The 24,576-nt window shown below is 38.1% G+C and overlaps 1 protein-coding gene across 3 annotated transcripts in view; it reads right to left on the reverse strand.

The window, feature by feature from the left end:
* TMTC2 (transmembrane O-mannosyltransferase targeting cadherins 2) overlaps nucleotides 1–24,576 on the reverse strand; it is a 239,196-nt gene that overhangs the window by 83,256 nt on the left and 131,364 nt on the right. For all 3 annotated transcript variants that reach the window (XM_089524013.1, XM_089524014.1, XM_089524015.1), the window contains exons 3-4: nucleotides 18,514–19,342; nucleotides 5,265–5,379 (exon numbers count right to left, since the gene is read on the reverse strand). In XM_089524013.1, the coding sequence (XP_089380139.1) occupies nucleotides 5,265–5,379; nucleotides 18,514–19,342 (944 nt within the window). The remainder of the gene's footprint in view (nucleotides 1–5,264; nucleotides 5,380–18,513; nucleotides 19,343–24,576) is intronic.

The raw sequence follows: 24,576 nt of genomic DNA on the forward strand, positions 1-24,576 counted from the left end.
AATGTAAACTGATATACACATATCTGTGCATGTGCCTGCTCAACCAATGGTATCCACAAACAACCTTGACACTTCTGATTATTCTGTGCTTTGGAGGAACCTCACTAACTCTTTAACTGTAAAAGAAAGGTCCAGTTTACTTCTTTCCAGTCACACTGAAAAGCAATAGTAAGAACTGTGAAACTAGACATGGTATTCGATATAATGACCATATTTGGATAGCAGTATCTCAGCTTACAAAACAGATATATGCACAAGCATTTTGCCCCTGTGCATAGCCCCATCAAGTAAGCCACAATTACCATATATACTCAACTATAAGTCAACCTCATATATAAGTCGAGGACAAGTTTTGGCGCCAAAATTATAGATTTTGATATGACCCGTGGATAAGTCAAGGGTAAAACCTAGGGCCACGTAATGAAGGACATAAAGGACAAAGTAAAGGAAAACAATGCCCAAGAAATTACAAGATTCCAGCAGGCATAACTATTTGTGCACATAACTAAAAGCTGGATGGATGTGAGAGTAGAAGGGGGGTCAGTGCTTCCAGGGCAGATTAAACTCTTGTCTTTCATATATATGCATTAAAATATAGTACTTACATTGACCCATGGATAAGTTGACAGTTTTTTGGGGTTAATTTTTTAACCTAAATTTCTAGACTTATACATGAGTATATACAGTAGATGAATAAGTTTGTAAGCAGTTTTTCAATTTTTTCTAAACCCAGAAATGTATGGTTTTCATCTTTGGAACAAGGTACAAACAGAACACTGGGTTAAGATCAGAGCTTGTTCAGAAACTGGTAGCCACAGTTTTGTCATTCAGTTGAACGTAGAAACAATGTTTAGACATTATGACTCCATTCACTTGTGGATGAAGGGATGGGAAAACCTGGGCAATGTTTTAGTAATCCAAGATATGACTACCTGAACCAAGATATTGACAGCAGCCATCACATAAGAACTAGATGTTACTTCATTATTTTCATTGTGACGATCATTCAAAACCCATTCAGTTTAGGAAAATGGCAGCATTGCTACAGAAACATGGATAAGTTTGGCAGAAAAAATGGAAATGAGTAGTACTTGAAAAGAAGGGGTAAATAATAGTCTATTTTTATTAGCACTGCTCCATGAAATAGTTTGTTCTAGTTTGGCCAGGATTTCAGTGTTTTCAAACAGTATTTTATGCCCAGGATGGTTTGTGGCATGTTCTACTACTGCTTTTTCTGGCTGGCCCAGTCTGCAGTGTCTCTCGTGTTCCGTGATTCTTGTTTGCACACTGCATTTGGTGGTCCATGCCAACAACTGCCATGTCAGGATGCACAGGGAAGCCATTGAAATCCACAAACATCTGGATAATTTCAACAGGAAAGAAGAAACCCTTAAAGTGAACAAAATTTGGCTACCAGTCCTGAGGAATAGCAAAATAAGGACTCAGCAAATGCAAATGGGAAACCTTTCAGAGTCAGGGGCTTTCCCAGCAGATAATGATCACCAATTAGCAGACATTAAACCTCTTTTGCATTAGCCTCCCAGCCTGAGGCTGGCCATCAGCACAAAACAATACACATGCAAATCACTCCTGCATTCCCAGGCTCACACAGTATATATACACCCAACTTTTTCCAGGCAAAGCATTCTCTGAAGATGCCAGCCACAGCTGCTGGTGAAATGTCAGGAAGAAAATTTTCTAGAACATGGCCACATAGCCTGAAAAACCCACAAAAAACCAAGGATGCTGGCCATGAAAGCCTTCGACTTCATACTGTTATTGTTGTTGTTGTTGTTGTTGTGTGCCTTCAAGTCATTTGTGACTTATGTCAACCCTAAGGCAACCCTATCACAGAGTTTCCAGGGGCTGACTGTGTGTGTAACTTGCCCAAGGTTACTCGGTGTGTTTTACTGTCTGAGCAAGCAACTGAACCTGGGTCTCCAGAGTTGTAGTCAAACACTGAAACCAGTACACCATCCTGGCTCTCTAATACATACATTAGCAACCTGTATTTGTTTCCCACCTTGAAGAGCTTGCCAACAAACAATAGCCATGGCAGTCCTATGGTTCTTTTATCACCTAAATATGTCTACCTGACCACTGCAAATAGCCAGCAATACACAAAGGTTGACACAGATAGTTGATGCCATTAAAATGCATCCTTAAAAAAAAAGCAGAAGTCTAATTTATATAAAGAAAATCTGGGATCACACAGAAACTTAACCAAGTATATTAGGGAGCACTCTGTGAAACAGAAGTTACATTTAAAAAAACCTATAAAAATTAAAAAAATCTCATTGGTTGGCTGTTGGCACATAAAGGTTAAGAGAATGATACAGGACTGCAGAGAAGCTGCAGTGAAAGCCAATGGCTCTTCTGCCTTTTGTAGTGCTCATCCCTGAATTTAGCTTGTCCAGATAGCAAATTGGAAGCACTTTCATGAAGTAGAGGGTCCACAGAGGCATTTTTTAAATCTAATAACAGATTAGGCAGTAAATAATTGTTACCTGCTTAGATGGGATTCAGCTAAGAATTCTGAAAGAATATAACCCTTGTATTGCTAACTGGCCTCCCTCTAATAACCAACCAGCATGCCAAAGTAGAACCAGGCAGGATATAAACCACCTTTTTGAATTCTCCAGAAATGATGATGAAGAAAAAGGGTGAATCATCCAAATTCATTGTAAGGCAATAAAACAAACACCACCACTCAGAATGTATCAGTAAATGGTGTTAGGTGTGAAGAAGAGCAATGGATTTGAAGCCTTTTGAATATGAAGGCCTCAGTAAATGAGGAACTGGGAGTGTGTGGTAGTCTAAAAGTTGTTGAACAGCAAACCTCACTGTTTCTGCTCTGCAAAGTCAATGGTGACAGATGATGGAAGATGCAGACCAACAACTCAAGAGAACCTTTGTTAATATCCCACACAGCTCCTTTTGCTTTCTTATGGGATTAAAGATATGGATTCATGCATCTAGAGACACATACAGGCATCTCAGGGGATGCTCACGACTGGTAATCAGCAGATGCTGCATGATAGTGAAAATGTAGAAACTCTCAGATAGAATGTGAGCTGCACTGGCCTAATGTTAAGAGGATAAGCAGAGGTACTTCCAGATGAGATTTCTGTTATGCCATCTCCTTGCCTCATGACAATATTTCATGGAGGGTCCAAAGAATGTTATCCTTCACTCATAACATTGCCACTGTTTTTTCCATCTTTCTACATGCAAATACTGAGGATACTCACAAATTAGGTAAGGAGTGAAAGAACAAATAGCTACACAATGCCTCTTGATTGTCCATCTGGAAGCTTGCCAGGAATCACAGTAATGCTTAGCTTCTGCTACCAAGACATAAGGTGTCCACCCATGTTTCAGCTGCTTTTTTTTTTTTTTTTACATTGTGCCAGTATTCAGATACGGCACTTATGTACAATTGCTTCAACAAGTCTGTTTTTAAAAGATTTCTTTAAACAAAACATATGTTTGGTCTTTTGTTTCTTCATTGCAACACTCTTTCTTCATTACACATGTAGCATGAGCACAGTTTGATCTCTACAATGTATTAAAAAATGAGCTTACTTGTAAAAACACAGGTGTTGCTATGAAGATTAATTTATCAATTATCCACTACTGCCACACACAACCCTTTCTTAGCATTAATGGTTGCCATGGAGAGAGTTATATTTTACAGCTGTACTCCATTCTCCCTGAATGAATTTATATGCATGTCAGCAACTAAAAATGATAGTGGAGGTGTACAGAGAACTGATAAAAGACTGGCACATGGATAACCTTGGGTACAGATGTGATAGTCTGGACCTTTTGAGGCTGATTGACCCTTGCCATTACTTAGCACCATTATTCATCACTTCACACATCATGTTATTTACAAGTTGTTCTATCCAAAAGTGTTTTAAAGATGACCATAAAAAGAAAAGTATCCACTTGTCAATGTGAACTAATGAAGGAGGTGGAGAAATTCTTTCTTTCTTTCTTTCTTTCTTTCTTTCTTTCTTTAACCTATTTTATAGATACCATAATGGAACAAGCTCCATAGTGTCAGTGATACAAATACACTGCTGGCTTCCTCTCTGCAAGGGAAGTAAGTCAAAGCAGGCTGTGTTGTTTAGGAAGCTGCCAATGAGTAGAGAGGAATGACGAAAAAAGACATTTCATAGAATCATAGAATAATAGAGTTGGAAAAGACCACAAGGGCCATCCAGTCCAACCCCCTGCCATGCAGAAACTCACAATCAAAGCATACCCAACAGATGGCCATCCAGCCTCTGTTTAAAGACCTCCAAGGAGGGAGACTCCACCACTTTCCGAGGAAGTGTGTTCCACTGTCGAACAGCCCTTACTGTCGGGAAGTTCCTTCTAATGTTGAGGCGGAATATCTTTTCCTTTAGCTTGCATCCATTGCTCCGGGTCCTAGTCTCTGGAGCAGCAGAAAACAAGCTAGCTCCCTCCTCAATATGACATCCCTTCAAATATTTAAACAGGGCTATCATATCACCTCTTAGCCTTCTCTTTTCCAGGCAAAACATCCCCAGCTCCCTAAGTCATTCCTTACCGGGCATGGTTTCCAGACCCTTCACCATTTTGGTTGCCCTCCTTTGGACACGTTCCAGTTCCTCCATTTGCCAAAGGTAGATGCGATCCAGGCCAGTTAGAGCTTAAAAGTTAAGACTAACCTGATAAACTGGGCTCCCAAGCAACAAATGTAAGCTAAAAATGTTCCTTTGTTATCTCCATGTTCCATACAAGAGGCTACCTATTGTACTATTAAGGCCATCTTCCAAACATAGAACACACAGATAGCAATGCAACAGAGCTTGGCCAGAGCATAGAAAGTGGTTGCTAAACCTTGTTAGAGAGAAAAGACTACAACTGACTCACCAACTGAAGCTTATAAATGAAGGTATGTACTGTTGCTTTTGGAATTGCTGAGAAATTCTAGTGAGACTGGTCTATTTAGAGAGGGATAGACTGCCTATAAGGGCATATCCAAAAACACCAGATTTTTAAGTCAACTGTTACTGCTAACCACAGAACACAGTTGGAATTCATGGTGATCTGATAAACTGAAGAACAGAAGGAACCCTGTCTATTTCAGAATTTGAAATATGATTAATGAAAGACTGTGAGAGGGGGAGAGTCCAAGGAGAAAATGCTTAAGATCATCTCAAACTAAATGGTTTCATTCACAACAGAGTTAACAGATGAGCCACTATATAAAGAAAGTCATGCATACTTACAAATTATAAAGCATATCTGCCATGTTGCTGCGGTAGTACAAGGCATTTCTGTAAGCACTCTCAGCTTCTGAAATCTTGCTCTGGCTCTTCAGAACATTTCCAAGGTTACCCCATGCTGCCAGGAGGAGAAAGCAGTATTCAGAAAGAGCTACAATCCAATTATACGCAACGCAGTATCTGAACATCAAGACGATCCTTAGGGAATGAAACCCACACAGATCCCCCCCCCCCCAAATCCAAAGGAGGGAAACCCACCTTTTCATTACATTGTACCATTTCTTATACTAGTAATAAAACTATGCACACTGCAAAATGGTCACTGGTTTCATTCCAAGGGCAAAAACGTATTGGCAAAAGACAGCTATTGCATGATTGCTTTGAAAGACCTTCTGAACCCTGAAGGATGAGATAAAACAAGAGATTGGGGTGAAGCAATTACAGTGCTGCTGCTGTTCTATGCACCCAAGACCAAGATAACTCAAGGAGTGGAATTGCCCTTACAGACAAAGCACCTCACCAGTGCCAGTTTTGTGGCACAGGCAGATAGTGTGTTCTCCTGCTTTTTAATAAAATAGCACTATTACTTTTAGTGGGAGGAAATCATTTCTGCAGCTAAAGTTGTAAATGCAAAAAGAGCCTTGGGCACAGCAAACTAAGGGCTACAAGATGCAATTGTTCAGACAACACTCATCTCAGGGGGAAGTAGGCTGCATGTCTGGTGGTGTCAGAGCTTTGCCTTCATTCAGAAAGGGCGATAACAATGTACATTCTCCTAAAAGCTCTTCCTGTATCAAAGCAAGCTCTAAAGAGAATTCTATGGTAGAAAACATCCTTTTCATGTCAAGAACCTCCAATGGAACAAACTAAGGGCTAGAGATAACCCTGCCTTGTATGACAGGCAGAGTACTTGCCCTGAAATGTGGAATTCCTTGGGATCTCAGGTGCGGGGGGGAAGCCATCCCTAACATTATGTAACATTTCCTGAAGCCTTTGGTGTGACAAAGTAAGGATTATTCTAGCCCTGTGTGAAATCAGGTGCTTTCACAAATGCATAATAAATTTAGTATGCCTAACATCACACATTATTAAAAATGGCTAGGCTCCAAAGAATCCCACAGCTAGTTTCCTGTCCCTAAAGGGGAGCATTTGGTCTTCTCCTTTGTGAATAAAAAACCCTCTTGCTTCCAGCAAGCCATTTTTAAAAGAAAGGAATATATCAAAATCATTCCAGATATGACCTGGGGATCTTTTATTCAAAGACAAAGGAAAAACATGACTAGGCTTGAATAAAGCCTTGGGCTTGCTGAAGGTAGCTGTTTGGATCCTAAACAATGCTGGTAATAGCAAGCTATATTTTCCACATTAATATACACCTGCTACCCAGAGTAGAACATCAAGTGGCATGGAATTTATTCAGTTTTATAAACTCTGCAGCCCCCAGCTATTTTATATCTGTGACACCTCATTATTTTCTTCACTTTTTCTTGCAGGAGGCATAGCTTACAAAATAGCAACTTTAACTATTTCCACTCAAAAGTAGTCTCAATCACCAAAATATAACAATAGTTTGTGGTTTTCAAACCTAAGTGAAAAAGATAACCAAGGAAGGAACGTGGTTTAAAATACTGATTATAGATGGAAGATCAAAAAATATCTATCAACACACACACACACACACACACACACACACACACGGACTGGAACAGAAAGTTTAAAATATTAAAGTGAGACATTCTTTTATTTTCTCCATAGTACTAAAGATATTAGCTCTCTTTGACTTTCATTTGCACATTTTCTGTTTGGCATCATGAACTGCAAAATGAAATGTTATATAGAGCACAATTGTAACACAATCATTTTGCTTTTATGACCACACATGCTATGAATGAAGTACATTTGCACTATATGGGGTAAAAAGGAGAGGGGAGAATAGAAAATACCCCCCCTCCCCAGACAGGTGCCTAGGAAAGACTGATCAAACAAACTTAGAAGGTGCTGAGCTAATTAAACCATGGTAATATAATTTTGATATATTTTAGTGTTCTTCGTTTGGTAGAAGAAAATGCATACTAAGCAAGACAACTGCTAAACCTTTTAGGTAGAGATGATATATTGTTATTAATGCATGCTTCAAGTTGGAATTTAGCTGGGTTTTATTCCATATATAAATACAGAACTCAGCACTAACTCTATAGTTGCCATAAATTATCAAGTTTAAAACAACAAATATACCCGTGTGACAACATAAAATTTCCTCTTTAAAAATGGTTCCATTTACAAAAACATGCTTCCAAGATTAGAGAACAGTTTTGGCTCTTGTTTCATATTCACTGACCATCTGAAGTCTGGAACAGTCCGAACCTTTCTCCTTGAAATTCTTTGCTTCTATTGTTCACAGAGGCAGTCTTTACTACTTTGGCTCTCTTTCAATCCATTTTAGTTCAGAGTGAGCCCTTAGCTGAAGTATAATAACTTTCAAAACTGACTTTGCATGTAGCTAGGAAACACTGTAGGCTAACTGAACAAAAATGAAAATTAATTCCCAAACAACAACTATTAGTAGTAGTGGAGGAGGAGGAGGAATTGCAGCTGCAGTGGCACTTGTTAGTAGACTTCAGCCAAAGTTTGGACATATTTGGCCATCATGAATAGAATTCACTCAAATAGTCTTTTTTCCCTTTACAAAATCCAATTCCTTCCCTCCCCTTTTTTCTTGGTGCAAGGTAAGCTATTATATCAAAAATATGCAAACTGCTTTAGAATAAACTTGGAAGTGACATTCAGTTGGGTTTGGGGGCAAAATGTGATTCCCACAAAACCATAATTTATCCAGCTGTAAATTAACAACAAACTATGGTTAGCTCAGATTTAAGAGCTGGCAACTGCAATTCATGCAAGGAACTGAGTTTAAAATCAATTCACAGTCAAACCAGTCCAGTCCGATCCATGGTTTGCCTAGCATATCTGTACCAGTATTACTGAATTAGTCATAACATCAATTACCTATGTTTGTAAAAATGTCCTCATTAAACATGTAACCATATAGTAAATTTTCTGAAACTCTCACAGGTGTAGGGGGGGTCATTATTTTTCCTCAAGAGGAAAAATAAATAAATTTAAGACTTATTTTACTTACTGGCAACATAAAACTTTTCATTGATAACATATTTTTTGCTTGTTTAGGAAATTCAGATTATCACAACCAGTGACCACTTCCTCCTCCTATGTTTGTCGTGTGAAGCTGGCAGTACCAAGCTTTTTAGCCGAGCATACCCCACCTGATATGAATACCCCCCTGATATGAATGACATGCCCTGTCTGTGTATGATCCCTGCCTTGTTTGTTGATGCTATTGTTATTGTATGATGTTGGACATTTTATGTTTTTAGTTGCTTTTAACTGAATTTTTATGTAAACACTCTGTGCTTTTATTTAGTCTGTAACCCCACTTTGATCCACCAGGAGAGGCGGGGAAACATAAATACATTATTATTATTATTATTATTATTACCCACTAGGTGCAGAAAGCATGTGGGATCAGAATGATGCATATATCTAAAGTATACACTGGAACTATTAGACTTTGGGCTTATCCAGATTGGGGGGTGAGGAGTGTCTCTGGAAGCATTTCCAGCTTTTTTTTTTTTAACCTGCATATTCAGGGTTTTGCATCCAAACTATTTCTTGAAATATCCCAAGTTTTCCTCCCCCACCCCAACCATATCATTTCTCTTCCTCCTCCCAGTGTTCACAAGTCATATCTAGATTCAGGCAATGTTTCAGAAATTGACTTTTACCAGTTTCCACTGGGACCTTTTAATTAATATTCAGGACTTATAATCAAAAGTGCTTTAGTTTCTCTAGCTAAACATAGGGATCATTTTCTTTTACTACTAGTATTCCTCTGTCTGTCATGTTCACTCTCTAAAATTTAATGTCCTGAGAACAGTAGCTATGTTTCTTGGTGGCATCCATCTTTGCTAGTTCCAGGACAACATAGACAGCCAGCCATAAAGAAGTACATTTCATTTCGGGAAATACCTGTTTAATTTAAACTGACCTGGAAGGTGGGAATAAAATGTCTTTCTAAGTGATGGGAATATTTCAAATGGAAAAAAGGTCATGTAGATCTCCAAGAAAAGAAATTGGAAAGGACAGGAACAAGACCAGGGACTTTCTGTTTTGTCCAGTCTGTCTGGATTGGCACTCTCTTACATGTAAATTGCCATATTATGCAGTTCCTGACCATTCTGGCTGAGTAAAATGCTGTCTTAAAAAGCATTCATTCCATGTCTTTTCCTGTTTCTAATTTTTCCACTGGGGGGAGAAAACATCCTTTGGGGGAAAATGAGAAAAAAATAGTTTTTCCAAAGTTTTTTTATTATTTTATTTTTCTAGATAAATATGTAGAGATTTATTCCTCCTAACAAAGCTGGGATTTCACAAAATGGGTTCATCAGCATAGATGTACACAGCTCTTTCAGTTTAACAACATTAACCATGGTCCAAAACACACTGCAGAAATAATTCAGTTTGAGACCACTTTAACTGCCCTGGCTCAATGCTAGGGAATTCTGGGAACTCGTTTTAGTGAGACATGTAGCCTTCTCTGTCACTGAGCTCTGGTGCCCAATAAACTACAATTCCTAGGATTCCCTAGCACTGAACCAGGGCTGTTAAAGCAGTCTCAAACTGGATAATTTCTGCAGTGTGTTTTGGAACCATGATAGTTTTGACACTCTTTCTGTCCCACCAGACATGAGATTGGAGGCGGGGGGGGGGGGGGCATGGGGAGAAAAGTATGTACAAATTTCCAGATTTCTATGTCCTCCTTCACAATTCTGTGATCAATGTAACAGATAGTGACCACAGCGTTGTGCTGGAGGACCTAGAGCCTCCTAGAGAGGTGTTCTATCAGGTAAAATAAATTGTGTGTGTTTTAATTTGAGTTTTTTCCATTTTCACGGGGCTCCTGTGCCTTTCGCCTCAGAAAATATGAAGGGCCCAGTGTACTTGTTCAAGAGCTCTGCTAGTCTTAAAGGTAAAATCTTCTCAGTCTAGAGCCATCCTTGAATTCATGACTCCTAGTTTCACAATAAAATGGATCATCAAAATTGATAAGCTGCTTCTGGCTAATAACAAAAAAGAGGGAAAACTATTTAAATTATTCTAATAAATAAGTATTTAAAGAACCAACTGGAATGTGGAATTAGAAGCATTGACTACCATGGAAGCACTCTTCAACAGCAAAATACAGAATAACTTAGGCGTGTTACAGACGGCCCAGAATGGGCAGTCTCGTGCCACTGCTGGTTGTTGCGTCCAGGAACTGCAGCATCCAAACCGCGCGGTTCCCGGACACAGCAAAGGAGCGCGAAAATTGCGCTCCTTCCTCGCCCCCAGAAGAGACACCGCGAGGTGCTAGTCATGCACTCGTGGTGTCACTTCCGCCACGCGACATGCGGATGCAGAGCGTCCGCTACGTCAAAATGGCGGCCGCCGTGTGGAAAGGCCGCCGCCATTTTGATGTAGTCATTACGCGCGAGGGCAAGGCATGTCAGGAAGTGCCGCCCCTCGCGCGTAATGACAGCGCCTCATGGGCCCGTCTGTAACGCGCCCTGGTCTGGGACAGAGAGTGTTTAATAAAAAGAATCATTCACTTTGAAGAGGTTCTGTGTTGCACCATTATCTGGAGTACCATTCATTAAAAAATTTAGAGGCATAGAAGGACAATCTAGATAAGCAGTCAATCTTATCTTTTTTTTGTTTTTTGTTTGTCATTAAACTTTTGTGAGCACCAGATTCCTAGACCATGACAGATTAATTCTTATACCAACTTGTACTACCTTGTCTAAACACCTTTTCATAGCATGCTATAACTTATAGCAGTAAAACAGAAATAGAGATGTACAACACAAATTGATTAGGCACTACTGCAGTGCAACTTCTGTTTTTTTTTTCATTAGGACTTGAGCTGATTCCCCAAACACCACTGGCTAAAGCATCTTTTTTTAATGGATACTGCTTATCAAAAGAAAAACAGATTAATAAAATTGCAGACAGAGATCTCAGTGTTCAAGATGAAGCACATCAACTGTTTCTGTTCTCTGTCACAGTACATGTAAGCCTCTTATCTTGTCATGAACACTCAACTGATATTTTAATAATCATCAACACCTCTATTATGTACTGAACTTGCACCTGAGTTTGCAAACTAATTTTTCTCGAAGTCACCATAGGTGGGAAATCAATGTTTGAGTCTTCAAAGTGCTCAATCACAGTATTTTTTTCTCTTTTCCCCAGTCCCTTCAAAGACATTATTTAGCTACCTAGTGGCTTTGATACTGGATCAGTGCATAATCATCATTTCATAGTGGTTAATCCTATACTCAAACCTTTAAACTAATTGTAATCTAAAATAATTTTACATATAATACTCATGTATACTGCAAGCCCTGAAACAGCAAGCATTTGGAATTATACACGATATACATGATGCCTACTTACAAATTCATAGTTTTCGCCATAGTTGTGAGAGTGAAGGCTTCCTCTTGATACTGGTAAGGATGAAGCTGGGTGGCAGGGCCTCACCTGATGATTTAGCTGAGACCTAGAAGCAGGATGACTCATTGTCCAAAGCACTTCCAAAGCTGACCATATAAATCTTCCTCATTATAACACAAAACTCTGAAACCGTAGTGAGCAACTCTGAGACTGACCATAATATCAGAGAGTAGACTCTATCCCTTTCTCTCTTCAGGAAAAATGTATTGCCAGTAACAAGAATGCTCTAATTAATGTTGTTGGTGTGTGTCTTTAAGCCATTTTGACTTATGGTGAATTTAAGGTGAACCTGTCACAGGGTTTTCTTGACAAGACTTGTTCAGAGGGGATTTGCATTGTCTTTTTCTGAGACTAAGATTGTGTGACTTGTCCAAGGTCACCCAGTGGGTTTCCATGGCTGAGGGGGGATTCAAACCCTGATCTCTAAAGTCATAGCCCAATGCTCAAACCACTACACCACACTGACTTGTTTGTTCTTCCTAATACTCCTCATATACTGTTGTTGTTGATGATGATGATAATGCTGACGTTGTTGTTGTTGCTGTGTGCCTTCAAGTCATTTCTGACTATGCTGACCCTAAGGTCACCTATCATGAATCTTTCTGTGTTTGAGAGTGTGTGACTTGGCTAAATTCACCCAGTAGTTTTCCATGGGTGAGCAAAGATTCAAACCTTGATCTCTAGAAAAGAGGTCCAATGGTTAAACACTATGCCATGCTGATTCCTATTGATTACCTGTTGCCATCAAGTCAACTGCCTTAATGTGATCCTATGAATGAGAGATCTCCAAATTACCTTTTTATCAACAGCCTTGCTTAGGTCTTGCAAACCCAGAGCTGTGGTTTCCTTGATTGGGGTTTCCTTGATTGGGTTTATCGATTTGTAGCCCATATAATGACAGGGGAAGTAAAACTGTGCCAAGCAGCCATACTTAACAGATGCATGAACAGTGTTCTGATTATTTATACAATATCTGGTGTGATATAGGTTGAAGCTTTCCCATCTAATGCTACAACTTCTATCCCATTATTATTATTATTGTTATTATTATTTGTGGTGGGGGGGAGGTTCATCTTAACATAACTTAAGCATAAATTTTGGTTAGATGATATGGCCACCCAAAGTTTGTGTGGGTGAACTATTTTCTTTTTAAAAAGAGAAAAAGATGCCATGATTCTTTCATACTCCTTCTTGCTTGATTAAAGACAATATCCTTAAGTAAAGATTGTCCAATGAACAAATTGCCTTCAGAGCTAACTGAGACAACTCAAACCATCAGAGTACCCATCTGAGTGGCTTTGTCAGGATGAGGCTTGAGGATGCTGGAATCAACAGTGCTGTTTTGTGTTTTTTCAACCACTGTGTTGTGGTGGATCTTTTCAATTTGACATGGTAATAGACAGTTATATGTTGCTGTTTCTACTTCTACTCTTTCACATTTTACTCACTAAAATTATTTGACTTTTAAGGGTTAATTTTAAAATAAATGCCCCCCCCCCCCCCGGAATACAGTAGGCTGCCTTTACTGAATCAGATATTTGATCCATCTATCCCAGTATTATATAAACTCTGAGTGGAAGCTGTTCTACAGGATTCAGCCTGGGCTCCTTCCTAGCCCTGCCTGAAGATCCCAAGAGAAAATTCTGTTCTCTCATCCAGTGATTAACTAAAGCATCCCCTTCTATGTCCTCTTTATTCTACCTTTGCTGCCTGCTTGTAATTCCCCTAGCCATTTCATAGCCACTCCATTTGAATGTTCTTAATAAATTAACTTTGCTCAATTCTGAAATAGCATACTGTCTCTTTGTATTGCCTTTTGGCTTTACATTTGGACTAGGACTACCAGTACAATTGGCCCTTGGTATCTGCTGCGGTTATGTTCTAGGACCCACCATAGATGCCAACATCTGTAGATGCTCAGGTGCTATTAAATACAGTGGATAATAAAATGGTGCATAAAATTGCAAAATCAAGCTTTGCTTTTTGGATTTTTTTTTAAAAAAACATTTTCACGTCATGGATGGTTGAATCTGTGGATGCAAAATCTGTGAATATGAAGGGCTGACTGGATATTAGTTCTTTACTTGGACCCAGTGAGTACAGCACTAAATATTGTGCACACAAATTTAAATATTGTCTGGAAGTCTCTATACATTTCTGATGTAAGATAAAACTTCATGTGGGAGAAGGGTTTACAACATTTGTGTTATGCTTTGCCCACCAGCCAGACATAGACAGAAATATGTAATATTAAAGCGTTTCCACAAAACAAAGTGTGGGGAACATGAAAAAAAATCTACATCATATTTAGAGGTGCTAAGACAACAAAACGTCTGAGCTTTCATTGTGTGTAACACAGCAAGAGTTATACAATTCTGTAAAGCTATTTGATATCCGGAACCAGGAAATCTGTCAGCATCTTTTAGATTAATTCTGTTACCAGAAGGCTGAGCTTGTCTTTAAGTTGCCAAAATAAATGCACTGTAACCCATTTCTTAATAAATGAATGGTTTCTATATACTCAAATTTTAAAACTAATCTTCTTTACATATTGATTTTGCATATAAGCATATATTACTAATGTTTCTACTAGCTCAATTCTTGTTATTCTTCTAACAACTTCCAATTATCCTCTTTATTTTTTCCCCATTAAAGGCTTCTTCATTATGGCTCATTCAGCCTGTCACAGATCAATTTATCCCAACATTTTAGGAACCATGACCTACAAGAATTAACAACACATGAGTTACTTGCCTCACCAGTCTGGAAGTCTCCCCCCCCCCTTTTTTTTTTTTTTTTTTTTTTTTTTTTTTTTTTTGACCAATTTGATAATCACTTGTGACACTGTGGTGATTATACACTTTCTTGACAGTACTACTTTCTTTCAGACTTCTTAAGCTGCTTTAATTAACCACTTCCACATGCTCATACATTAACTACATGCACATCTGACTCACAAATTCATCAAAAATGCCATCAAAATCCTAAAACAATGCACAAAATGCCCTGAATATATCAAAATAGGAAATTGACAGCATGACAACTGATTAAGAGGTGGTCGTCTCTATTCCCAATGCAGTTTCCCAGCTGATGACTGGCAGCTTGCCTGCTAAGCTCAGGGTCAAACAGAATGGCCTTTCCATATGACAATTTTTAAGGCAGCAGTTCAACAGTCCTTTCAGTTGGTTCTCCTGGGCATATTTTTCCCTGACACTGAGCAAATGTGTGTGTAGCTCATTTCACTCTACTCAGAAATGACATACATAATATTAAATTGCACTTTACAGATGCTGCAGTGCTGATGGGTGAGGGCTATACTGCTATTTTCCTACTGTTTTTAAGTACTTGTTAAGTACTGTGTGCTGTAAGCATTTCTGCAATTTCCCCGAATTTCTCTTTTAATTTAACCCTTTTTGCCACACTTAATTCTTGTTTCCTGGTGAACATCTGTTCATCCCTATTATAGATAGAGAGATAGAGAGAGAGAAAGAGAGAGAGAGAGAGAGAGAGAGACAGACAGACAGACAGACAGACAGACATTCTAACTGTCTGCCAAAGTGCCTCCTTACTGTCTCATTGGGCAACAAGGAACAAATAATGGCAGTTTCTGCAATCCCAATGAATAAAGTAGTAAAGTGAAGGCACCATCAAACAGTTACTCACCATCCAAGAATAAACAAGTGCATGGCTAGAATCATGTTGGTTTCTCCCAAATAGAGTAGATTCATGGAATCAATAGTTGAATGGCAAATCAACATATTGATAAATCTAGCTGCTTCTATGTCTCTATTCTAGTCAGGATTAACAACAGAATATAGATCCATGTGAAAAGATTATAGTTGTGCAACTCTGCTTATACATTCATGAATATAATATATTGATGCACAACAGCCAAAAAAGTACAATCATGCATGCAAGGGAATTTACACCTATGCATGCCTTCTACAGGATATCTTCTAATGCATAATTTATGTTCCATGTTTCCTCTATGTAACAGCATTATTAAAACCAGACTCTTTTTTGTACCTGCTTCAGTCTCCTTGAATGAATAATAGTAATAATAATAAAATTTATTTATGTTTCTCCGCCTCTCCCAGTGGATCGAAGCGGGGTTACAGACTAATTAAAAGCACAACGTGTTTACCTCAAAATTTAATTAAAAGCAGCTAAAAACAATAAAATATCCAACATATCAATCAATGGTATCTATGACAAGCTGCTCTTTGGGAAAGGAAGAGGACCTAAAAACAGTGGTGTAGATTCCCCCTGCTATGCTATCTCTACACCACAGATGTTTCCCATAGTCCTTTTGCTTTCTGAGGCAACTTCAGCTACTAACGGTGCACAGAAATTCTCAATTGGTGATCAATGGCTTAGTTCTGCCCACTGCCCTTGGAACTGAGCCAAGGTGTCTTCTTAAGTCTTTCCTTCCTTTGCTCTATTGTTAAATAAATAAATAAAAATTGCTGACTTCTTATCTCATTCAAGAAAACTATAATTGGAGAATACTACATACTTTACAGATAGTAATTTTTTAGCCCTGCATTTCTGGCCAAGGATTGCAGTGCTCATTCTTTGTATGCAAAAAGGTTAGATGCAATGCTTAATGCATCTCCAGGTTGAGATCTTTCAGGTTCCAGATCCTTTTCAGATTGTTGCTCACTACATATAAAGAGCAGTGACAGAAAGGGTAGTGCAATTGTTTTTTAACTGCTCTGGTGTTCATTCTGAATATCTGAACAGGGTTTATCACTATTGCCCTACTAATAGAATCAGAGAAGAGGTAGATACAAGCAAGAACATATGACAAATGAACAAAAAAGGACCACCACAGTCTCCAGTTTCAATCACTCTAATCCTTCTGCTGTCTGGTAATTGAAGTTGCATAAGCACTAATTTATTCCCTAATGCTATCAAATGTAACAATAAATTCTGCCAGAAAATTTTAATTTTACAAAAATCAGAACACTTTTAGCATTTTTTTAAAGAGAGAAAAATTCTAAATGTGGTAGGATGGATCCAAACAGTGCCCGAGATGCTTTTGTCAGCAGAAAAGAACCTTTGGAGGCAAGCCATTCGTTTATAAAAATTCCTATTTGTATCTGAAGTACTGAAACGGTTTTTAACCAGAGGATTATGCCAATATATATTTGAGTCTTTATTTTTATGCTGCAATTAATAAAACTGGAAAGTTTTCCTAGCACTTCTAGTTATATGTTTTTCTCTGCTACTTAAGATAAGTACCATATCTAAGGTTCTGCAGTATACTTTGAAATAACATTGTTCCATACACAAACCACTTTGATTTTGCCTAAATCCAACCAAAACTTTCCAGGCCACTGCCACACACCATGTAAAATAAAGACAAGCTGTTCAGTCAAATTTCTGGCTGTTAATTGCATATGTTTCCCTAGTATTTCAAATACCTATAACATGCCGCACATAGGATATTAAATGTTGAAGCTGACAATAAATCGAAATGTTCACATGAGTGTTTACAAGGCCAATGCAACTTTAGGCTGCATCAATAGAAATATAGTGTATATAGATCAAGGGAAGTAATAGTGCCACTCTATTCTGCTCTGGTCAAGCCCCACCTGGAATACTGTGTCCAGTTCTGGGCACCACAATGTAAAAAGGATGTTGAAAAACTGGAGCGTGTCCAAAGGAGGGCGACTAAAATGGTGAAGGGTCTGGAAACCATGTCCTATGAGGAACGACTTAGGGAGCTGGGGATGTTTAGCCTGGAGAAGAGAGGGTTAAGATGTGATATGATAGCCCTGGTTAAATACTTGAAGGGATGTCATATTGAGCAGGGAGCTAGCTTGTTTTCTGCTGCTCCAGAGACTAAGACCCGGAGCAATGGATGCAAGCTCCAGGAACAGAGATTCCACCTCAACATTAGGAGGAACTTCCTGACAGTAAGAACTGTTCGACAGTGGAACATATTCCTTCAGAGTGTGTTGAAGTCTCCTTCCTTGGAGGTCTTTAATGCAGCAGTGGCAAAAAAAAATCAAGTTCTTCAAAAACCGCTTTTGAGCTTTGATGTAGAGGGCTCTGGATGGCCATCTGTCGGGGATGCTTTGACTGAGAGTTCCTGCATGGCAGGGGGTTGGACTGGATGGCCTTTGTGGTCTCTTCCAACTCTATGATTCTATGATTCTAATATTGAAAGAACAGTATTAACAATGAAGTAAGGGGGGAAGGTGGGTCACGTCACAAAAAGTAAAGGGGAAGTGGAGAATTTACATGTGCAAAACTCCTACATATGCTTAACTTTAAAAATGTAATGTACACACACTCAAATGACCTTGTTCTTCAGACATACCTATATGAGATTCAAGTATTAGAATCTGAGCCATGCTCATGGGAAAAATCCTGTTCATATGGCTTAACAAACACCAGTGCAGAAGTCTCTAAAAGTATACAACATGTTAACTAAACCTTTTCAGTGGTTCTCTGCTTGCCTTTACTGTGTATGAACTGAGTCCACTGAATACGTGAGCAACAGGAATTCGTATTCCATTTATTATACACCAGTGTATTTAAAACTGTCTATAAATGCACACATGAGACATATTTTCCAATGAGAAATGTCAAATTCACATTTAAAAAAAACCAAAATTCTGTAAAGTAGAATTTATCACAAATTAGCAAAATAACAAGCCTCAATGGAGAACATTACCTTTAGCTGGATTTACTTTTATCCCTGACTTATACAGCATCTCTTCGTTTTGCCAGTCCCCATTCCTGACAAAAGTCTTGAGTCCATAGAAAAAAATTAATGCAGCAGTGGCAAAAAAAATCAAGTTCTTCAAAAACCGCTTTTGAGCTCTGATGTAGAGGGCTCTGGTGCCCACAGTGATCAGAAGGCAGAAGCCCATACTAGGTATATACAAAACACGCTCTGCTATCACAAAGCCTACATAGAAAAACAAGTTTGTGGCAGGAATAAAAGGAACAATTAATAAAGATAAAGACAGTACTACAATGTGCTCAGTTGAAGGAAGCTGTAACCTCTGTGGCAAATGTTTGTTAATGCCATTTTCTTCTTTAGATACAAAGCTGGACTTGAGTTCTGAAGTTTTATACTCCATTTCTGAGGGGCAGTTATGCCCATTGGTGTTTGGCTTGCCATTTGTCACATTTTTCCCATTGCATTCTCTTTCTTTGCTGGAGCTTTTCAAACTGGTATAAGCAAGAAGGAGAAGTCCAGCATAAAAGGCCACTGTGTGTAGGTTCCTCCAGTCACTGACTGTTTTAAGAAGAGGCACAGCATCCATAGACCAGTCAAAACTAAGGGTGTCTGGGCACAGCAACAGCCAAAGGTTTTTGGTTGGCAAGTAAAAAAAGGTGAGAGTTCGTGTTAGAAATCTGTCCGAATCAGCGGCTGGGTTGTCAGAATTGGAAAAGCTTGGAGGTTTGTTCCCCATCCAGTAGAAGCGAAGACCTAGCAGCAAAGCTCCCCAGAAGATTAGTAAACCAATGTTCAAAAGAAGGGGCAAATTCTTCCTCTGGAAAGGAAAAGAGAATAAATAAATAAAATGTATATTTAAACTACTGAAATTAGTTGTGTAAAAGAATTAGCTGCACATTCCTGAGCTCTGAAAAGAAAAGTTTTAAAATCCTAGCCTAAAATAATCTGAACTTTTCTTTCCAGTTCAGCTTTTTCAGGGCTATCTTCTCTGTTTCGCTTATTCAGATCTAAAATGTTCCCCTGTATGAATTTATAGAAGTGTTTGTAATCTGTAAACCCTTTTTGTTTAATTAAAATGGCACTACTATTTTGTTTAACTAAAAACAACACTACTATTGTGTTCTTGTGTGTTTTGAAAAGTTATTTCTGCCTTACAGCAACCCTAAGGATGAACTATCATGAGGGGTTCTTGGAAAATTTTAATCAGAGGTTGGCCATTGTTTCCTCCTAAACCTGAGATAGTGTGACATGTCCAAGATCACTTGTGGTAGCCATGACTGAACAGGTATTGAAATCATGACATCCTGGAGTCCTGGTCTAGCACTCAAATCACTGTTTACCACAATACTGGTTTTTATGTATGAGATATATAGATGCCTAAATACACTGAAGGAACCCAATCCCATCTGATCTTGGGATTTAAGCAAGGTCAGGGCTACAAAGAACTTAGAAAGGGGACTAAGAAAGGCACTGGGAAATAACCTCTGAGTATTCCTTACCTAAGAAAACCCTATGAAATTCATGAGGTCACTACAAACCTAAAATTGACTTGAAGGCACAAATGCATGCACAGATGAAATATATATATTGTGGTGCCTCCCAAATTGTTCATTTTATTCATTTATGGAAAAACATCATTATCTCAACAAGAATTAATTCTATAAATAAGTGTCAGTCATTAGTATTTACTCACACTGCAGCCCAATTTTATCTTAACCCACTTCATAAAACCTATTTCTCCACTCAGACACATACCAATTCCACAGAAGAGCCATCTAAACCCACATTTACACTAATATAATAGCAATCAGCATATTGAGTATGTGTCATCACCTTTCACATTCATCAGCACTAATTTGTGTTTAGGCTTGAACATTTAATACAATGATGGAATTATTTATCTCATTTTAAAATAACAAAAGTGTTACCCTGTGCTTTTTAAAAATTCTTTCTGTTGGGGCAAGATTGGAGTTCTGTTCAAAACAGAAGTTTAATCTACACTGAACTGCTCTGTGTGATGCATGAATTTACATACATACCTAAAATACAGTAGACCCTTGGTATTCACTGAGATTTGGTTCTAGGAACCCCCGTGGGTATCAAAATCCATGGACGCTCAAGTCCCATTAAACACAATGGCATAGTGAAATGGTGCCCCTTATACAAAATGGCAAAACAAAGTTTGTTTTTGAAACTTATATTATTTTTGAATATTGTAAAGCAGTGGGTGGTTGAATTCATAGATACAAAAATCTGTGGATGCGGAGGACTGACTGTAACCCCAAGAAATGCATTTTATTTTTATGTTTAAAAGCTACCACTTTAAACATAATAACAAATTAACTTTTGTAAGCAAGTCCAGTTGGTTCCATTTTAAATTCATTACAAATTATCCCCCACCCCATATTGCAAACACATATAGAAGGAAACAAGAGGTAATTTACTTTTTAACGAGTGAATTGATTAATGATTTATTTGATGAAATAGAAGAAACAAGAAGTATATTTTAAAAGAATTTTTCAGTTTATTTTTGTTGGGATGTAATGGGATGTTATTTGTTTGAATTAACAATCACTTTCATGTTATATATAATGCATCACTGCTATATTATGGATCCTCTTCCATTTGGTTTCTAGGCATCTACAAAGAAAGAACTTCAGTACTATTTCTTCACCATCCCCCACCATGTGTTCACATCACATTCACTGAGCACAAAAGAAGTTTAAGTCTTCCAAGCAATACATAATCCACCAACAATAATCCAAACATTGGCCAAATGTTCATGTAATGCTAAGCAATTTTTTATATTAGCCATTGTTCATTGGGTGGATGCGGTGGCTCAGAGATTAAGTCTCTAACTCTGACAATTGCAAGATCGGCAAATCAGCAGTTTGAGGCTCAAGTGCCATATGATGGAGTGAGCTCTCATCACTAGTCGCAGCTTCTGCCAACCTAGCAGTTCAAAAGCATGTAAAAGTATTAGTAGAGAAATAGGTACAATTTGGTGGGAAGGTAACAGCGCTCTGTGCAGTTATGCTGGCCACATGACTCACAGAGTAGTCTTTGACAATGCTGGCTCCTCAGCTTAGTAACGGAGATGAGCACCGTCTCCTACAGTTGGACACAACTTGACAACCTTATCAAAGGGGAAACCTTTACACATGCATATTTTTCATTGGGCTAGCCAGGAATTGTTTCTCAGACAACCAAACAAGTGTCTTCTCCATTCTGGTCTCTCTCTGCCCCACCCATTTGGACTGGTCAGGGTGGAGGATTTGGGGAATCAAGTTTGGAAGTTGTGGTTGTGTTTCTTGTTTTGGCCAAAACAATAAGTCTCAGGTCAGCAAGGGCCATTTTTTTTAAAGAAAGCTTTTAATTCTGGATTGTGGGTGGCTAAGAAATCATTGTTTGCTTATATAGATGGGTTTGAACAAAATAAAAACAACAATAATTCAACCAATAACAATCTGTCATATCATTTTATGACACTAAAAATTACGTTCATTTAACAAAATGGCTAGATTTGTTAAGAGCTCTCGTGCCATTTTAAAGAATTATTTATATGAGGCAGAACTGGTCCTTACTACAGGGTTCAAGATAAATGAACCATCACCTGCCTACCTGCTCCTGTATCCCAGATTACTGACTGCCATTGCTAGTGGAGCCTTCTATATTTCCACTGAGCCCTATTATTATTATTATTATTATTATTATTATTATTATTATTATTATTTAAATTCAGTTTTCCAGACTAACTGGTTTGAAGTAGACCTGATATGTGTTGGATTTACATCGGGGGGGGGGGGGGGTGTCAAGGGTCAAATCCATACATAGCAACGAATCTACTGGCAGTCCTTGGATTAGTCACTATCTCGCAACTCTGCTTGCTCCACAGGAGAATGTCTTCTGAGTTCCTTAAAACAAGAACAGTTAAAAACTCCCCAATACTAAAAGTTACTAATCAGCACTGTCACTGCTCCAGGCAACTGGTGATATGATGTCTTGTGATAGCTCAGTAGGAAAGCCTTTCATTTCATTGCTCAACCTGCCTAGACATATATACATTTGTTAACAAATCATAGCTTTTCCATCAACATCTAAGCCTGAGGGCAGGAAACCGTATAATTAAAATTAATATTTGTAAACCGCTCTGATAGTGTTTAGGGCTGAAGGGTGGGGTATAAATACCATAAATAAATAAATAAATAAATAAATAACCAATCACAAACCCTGAAACAGTTCCATTAAGAATCACATTATTATTATTAATATTATTATTTTACAAAAATTCACTCTCTTCAATATATGAGAGTTTAGTATGACAGAGAGAAAGAGAGGGAGACAAAGTGACATACAGACAAAACAATGAAGCAAAATATTATATATTTTGAATGCACAGAGATAAATCTTTTTTCATTCAATCAAGGAGATATAATAAATTTTCATGGACTTTAAAAAATAACTACTCCCCCCCATATAGGATTATGTCTGATGAAAACACGATAAATAATAATTGTACTTCCCATTAGTAAAAGTGTTTACCATTTCTTCTTTCTGGCTGTAAATTTAGAAAAGCCCAGCAGGAGGCAGAATGCATGATAACGCCTGGCAACTAGAATTTGGATTACTGTACTCCTGAGTCCTAATCCAACCCATCTGCCATATGCTTTGACACCCTTATAAATCCTCTATCCTTCATCAGCTATAATTCTTGTCTGGGAAAGAGAATGAGTGAACATAAGATGATTGAAATGCCACACAAGATTGCTGTGTTTTTTATCAGGGTTAAACTTCTTAGGGCTTCACCAAGGCCAACCCAGCCATAGCAGGTGCTACAGAATACTATGTGGCATTGGATTACTGTTTCATAACTCAGCACTGAACACTATTGAATTAATTGCCCAGCAAATTGCCCTGCACTGTAACCTTTGTCACTGTAAAGCCCTCATTTCTCTGTGGCGTATGGTGTTTCCAGAAGGCAAGCATTACTTCTTTGCTCTTTCCTTATCCCTTTAGAAATACATTCTAGAGATTTGAAAAGGCAATATTAAGCAGGCCAACACTCAAAATTCACATGATTCTTTCAGAAGAGGTGCATATTCCATCTTTTAAGAAGAAAGAAAATCCCTCCAGATACGTTAGGGCAAATGACTGGAGAAAAATTAGTATTAGATCCAGGTTTCTTACTAATTTATATCATGCTGTTCTTAATAATTTCTCAGACAGTTTAGCTTTTGAAGAATGTAAAGAACCTCCATAAGGTATGAGTTACTAGAATAAGATAAAAATGGTGCACAAGAATGAAGGAGTAGAATGAGCAGGAGGCCATATTTCACTTTGTATGGTCTTCTGGCCAGGTCTTCAATCTTAGAGCCATCAGCACCTAAGGCTCATGTATATAAGGGACACTACATATAATATCCAGTGACTTTGTAATACTAGAAGGAGATACAGAAAACAAAAACATGTCTTTAAGCACCAAACTACATGTTCTCTTTGCATTGTTTCTTTAGGTCTCTTCTGTACATGATTTGTGTGTATACTTTTGCAGGTGAAAGCTAAAATGTTAACATACCAAAATACTAAAAAATATAGACTCTTCAGATTATTTGTTTTTAGATTTAAAACCAAAATTTTAACAGACAGCTTAGAGGAAGCAGGAAATTTTCAGGTGCTTAGAAAATTGCACAAAATAGAGGGGGAATGGCATTGCCTAATCTAAAATTACCAAGCATGTATTTTGGATTGGATAAGATTAGAAAACACAAGAAATTTAAATTTGGAAAAGTTTGAATTGAAATTTGGCTTACATGGATATCTGATATATGACAAAATAAAATTAGATAAGAATTTCAACAACCATATCATTAGGAAAGCGTTATTACAGGTCTGGCAAAAATATAAAAGAAAACGGTGTCCAAAAATACCTATTTGGGTCTCGACAAATGAAGCTATGTTTGGAAGAGAACAATATAAGGAGAACGATTGGGTGACATATAATGATATTACAAAGATGGTAGAAGGAAAGAGAATAATGAAAACACAGGAAAA

The sequence above is a fragment of the Sceloporus occidentalis genome, unplaced genomic scaffold (assembly GCF_023333645.1).
Source record: "Sceloporus occidentalis isolate IW3139 unplaced genomic scaffold, rSceOcc1.0.p SCAF_5, whole genome shotgun sequence".
Lineage (NCBI taxonomy): Eukaryota > Metazoa > Chordata > Lepidosauria > Squamata > Phrynosomatidae > Sceloporus > Sceloporus occidentalis.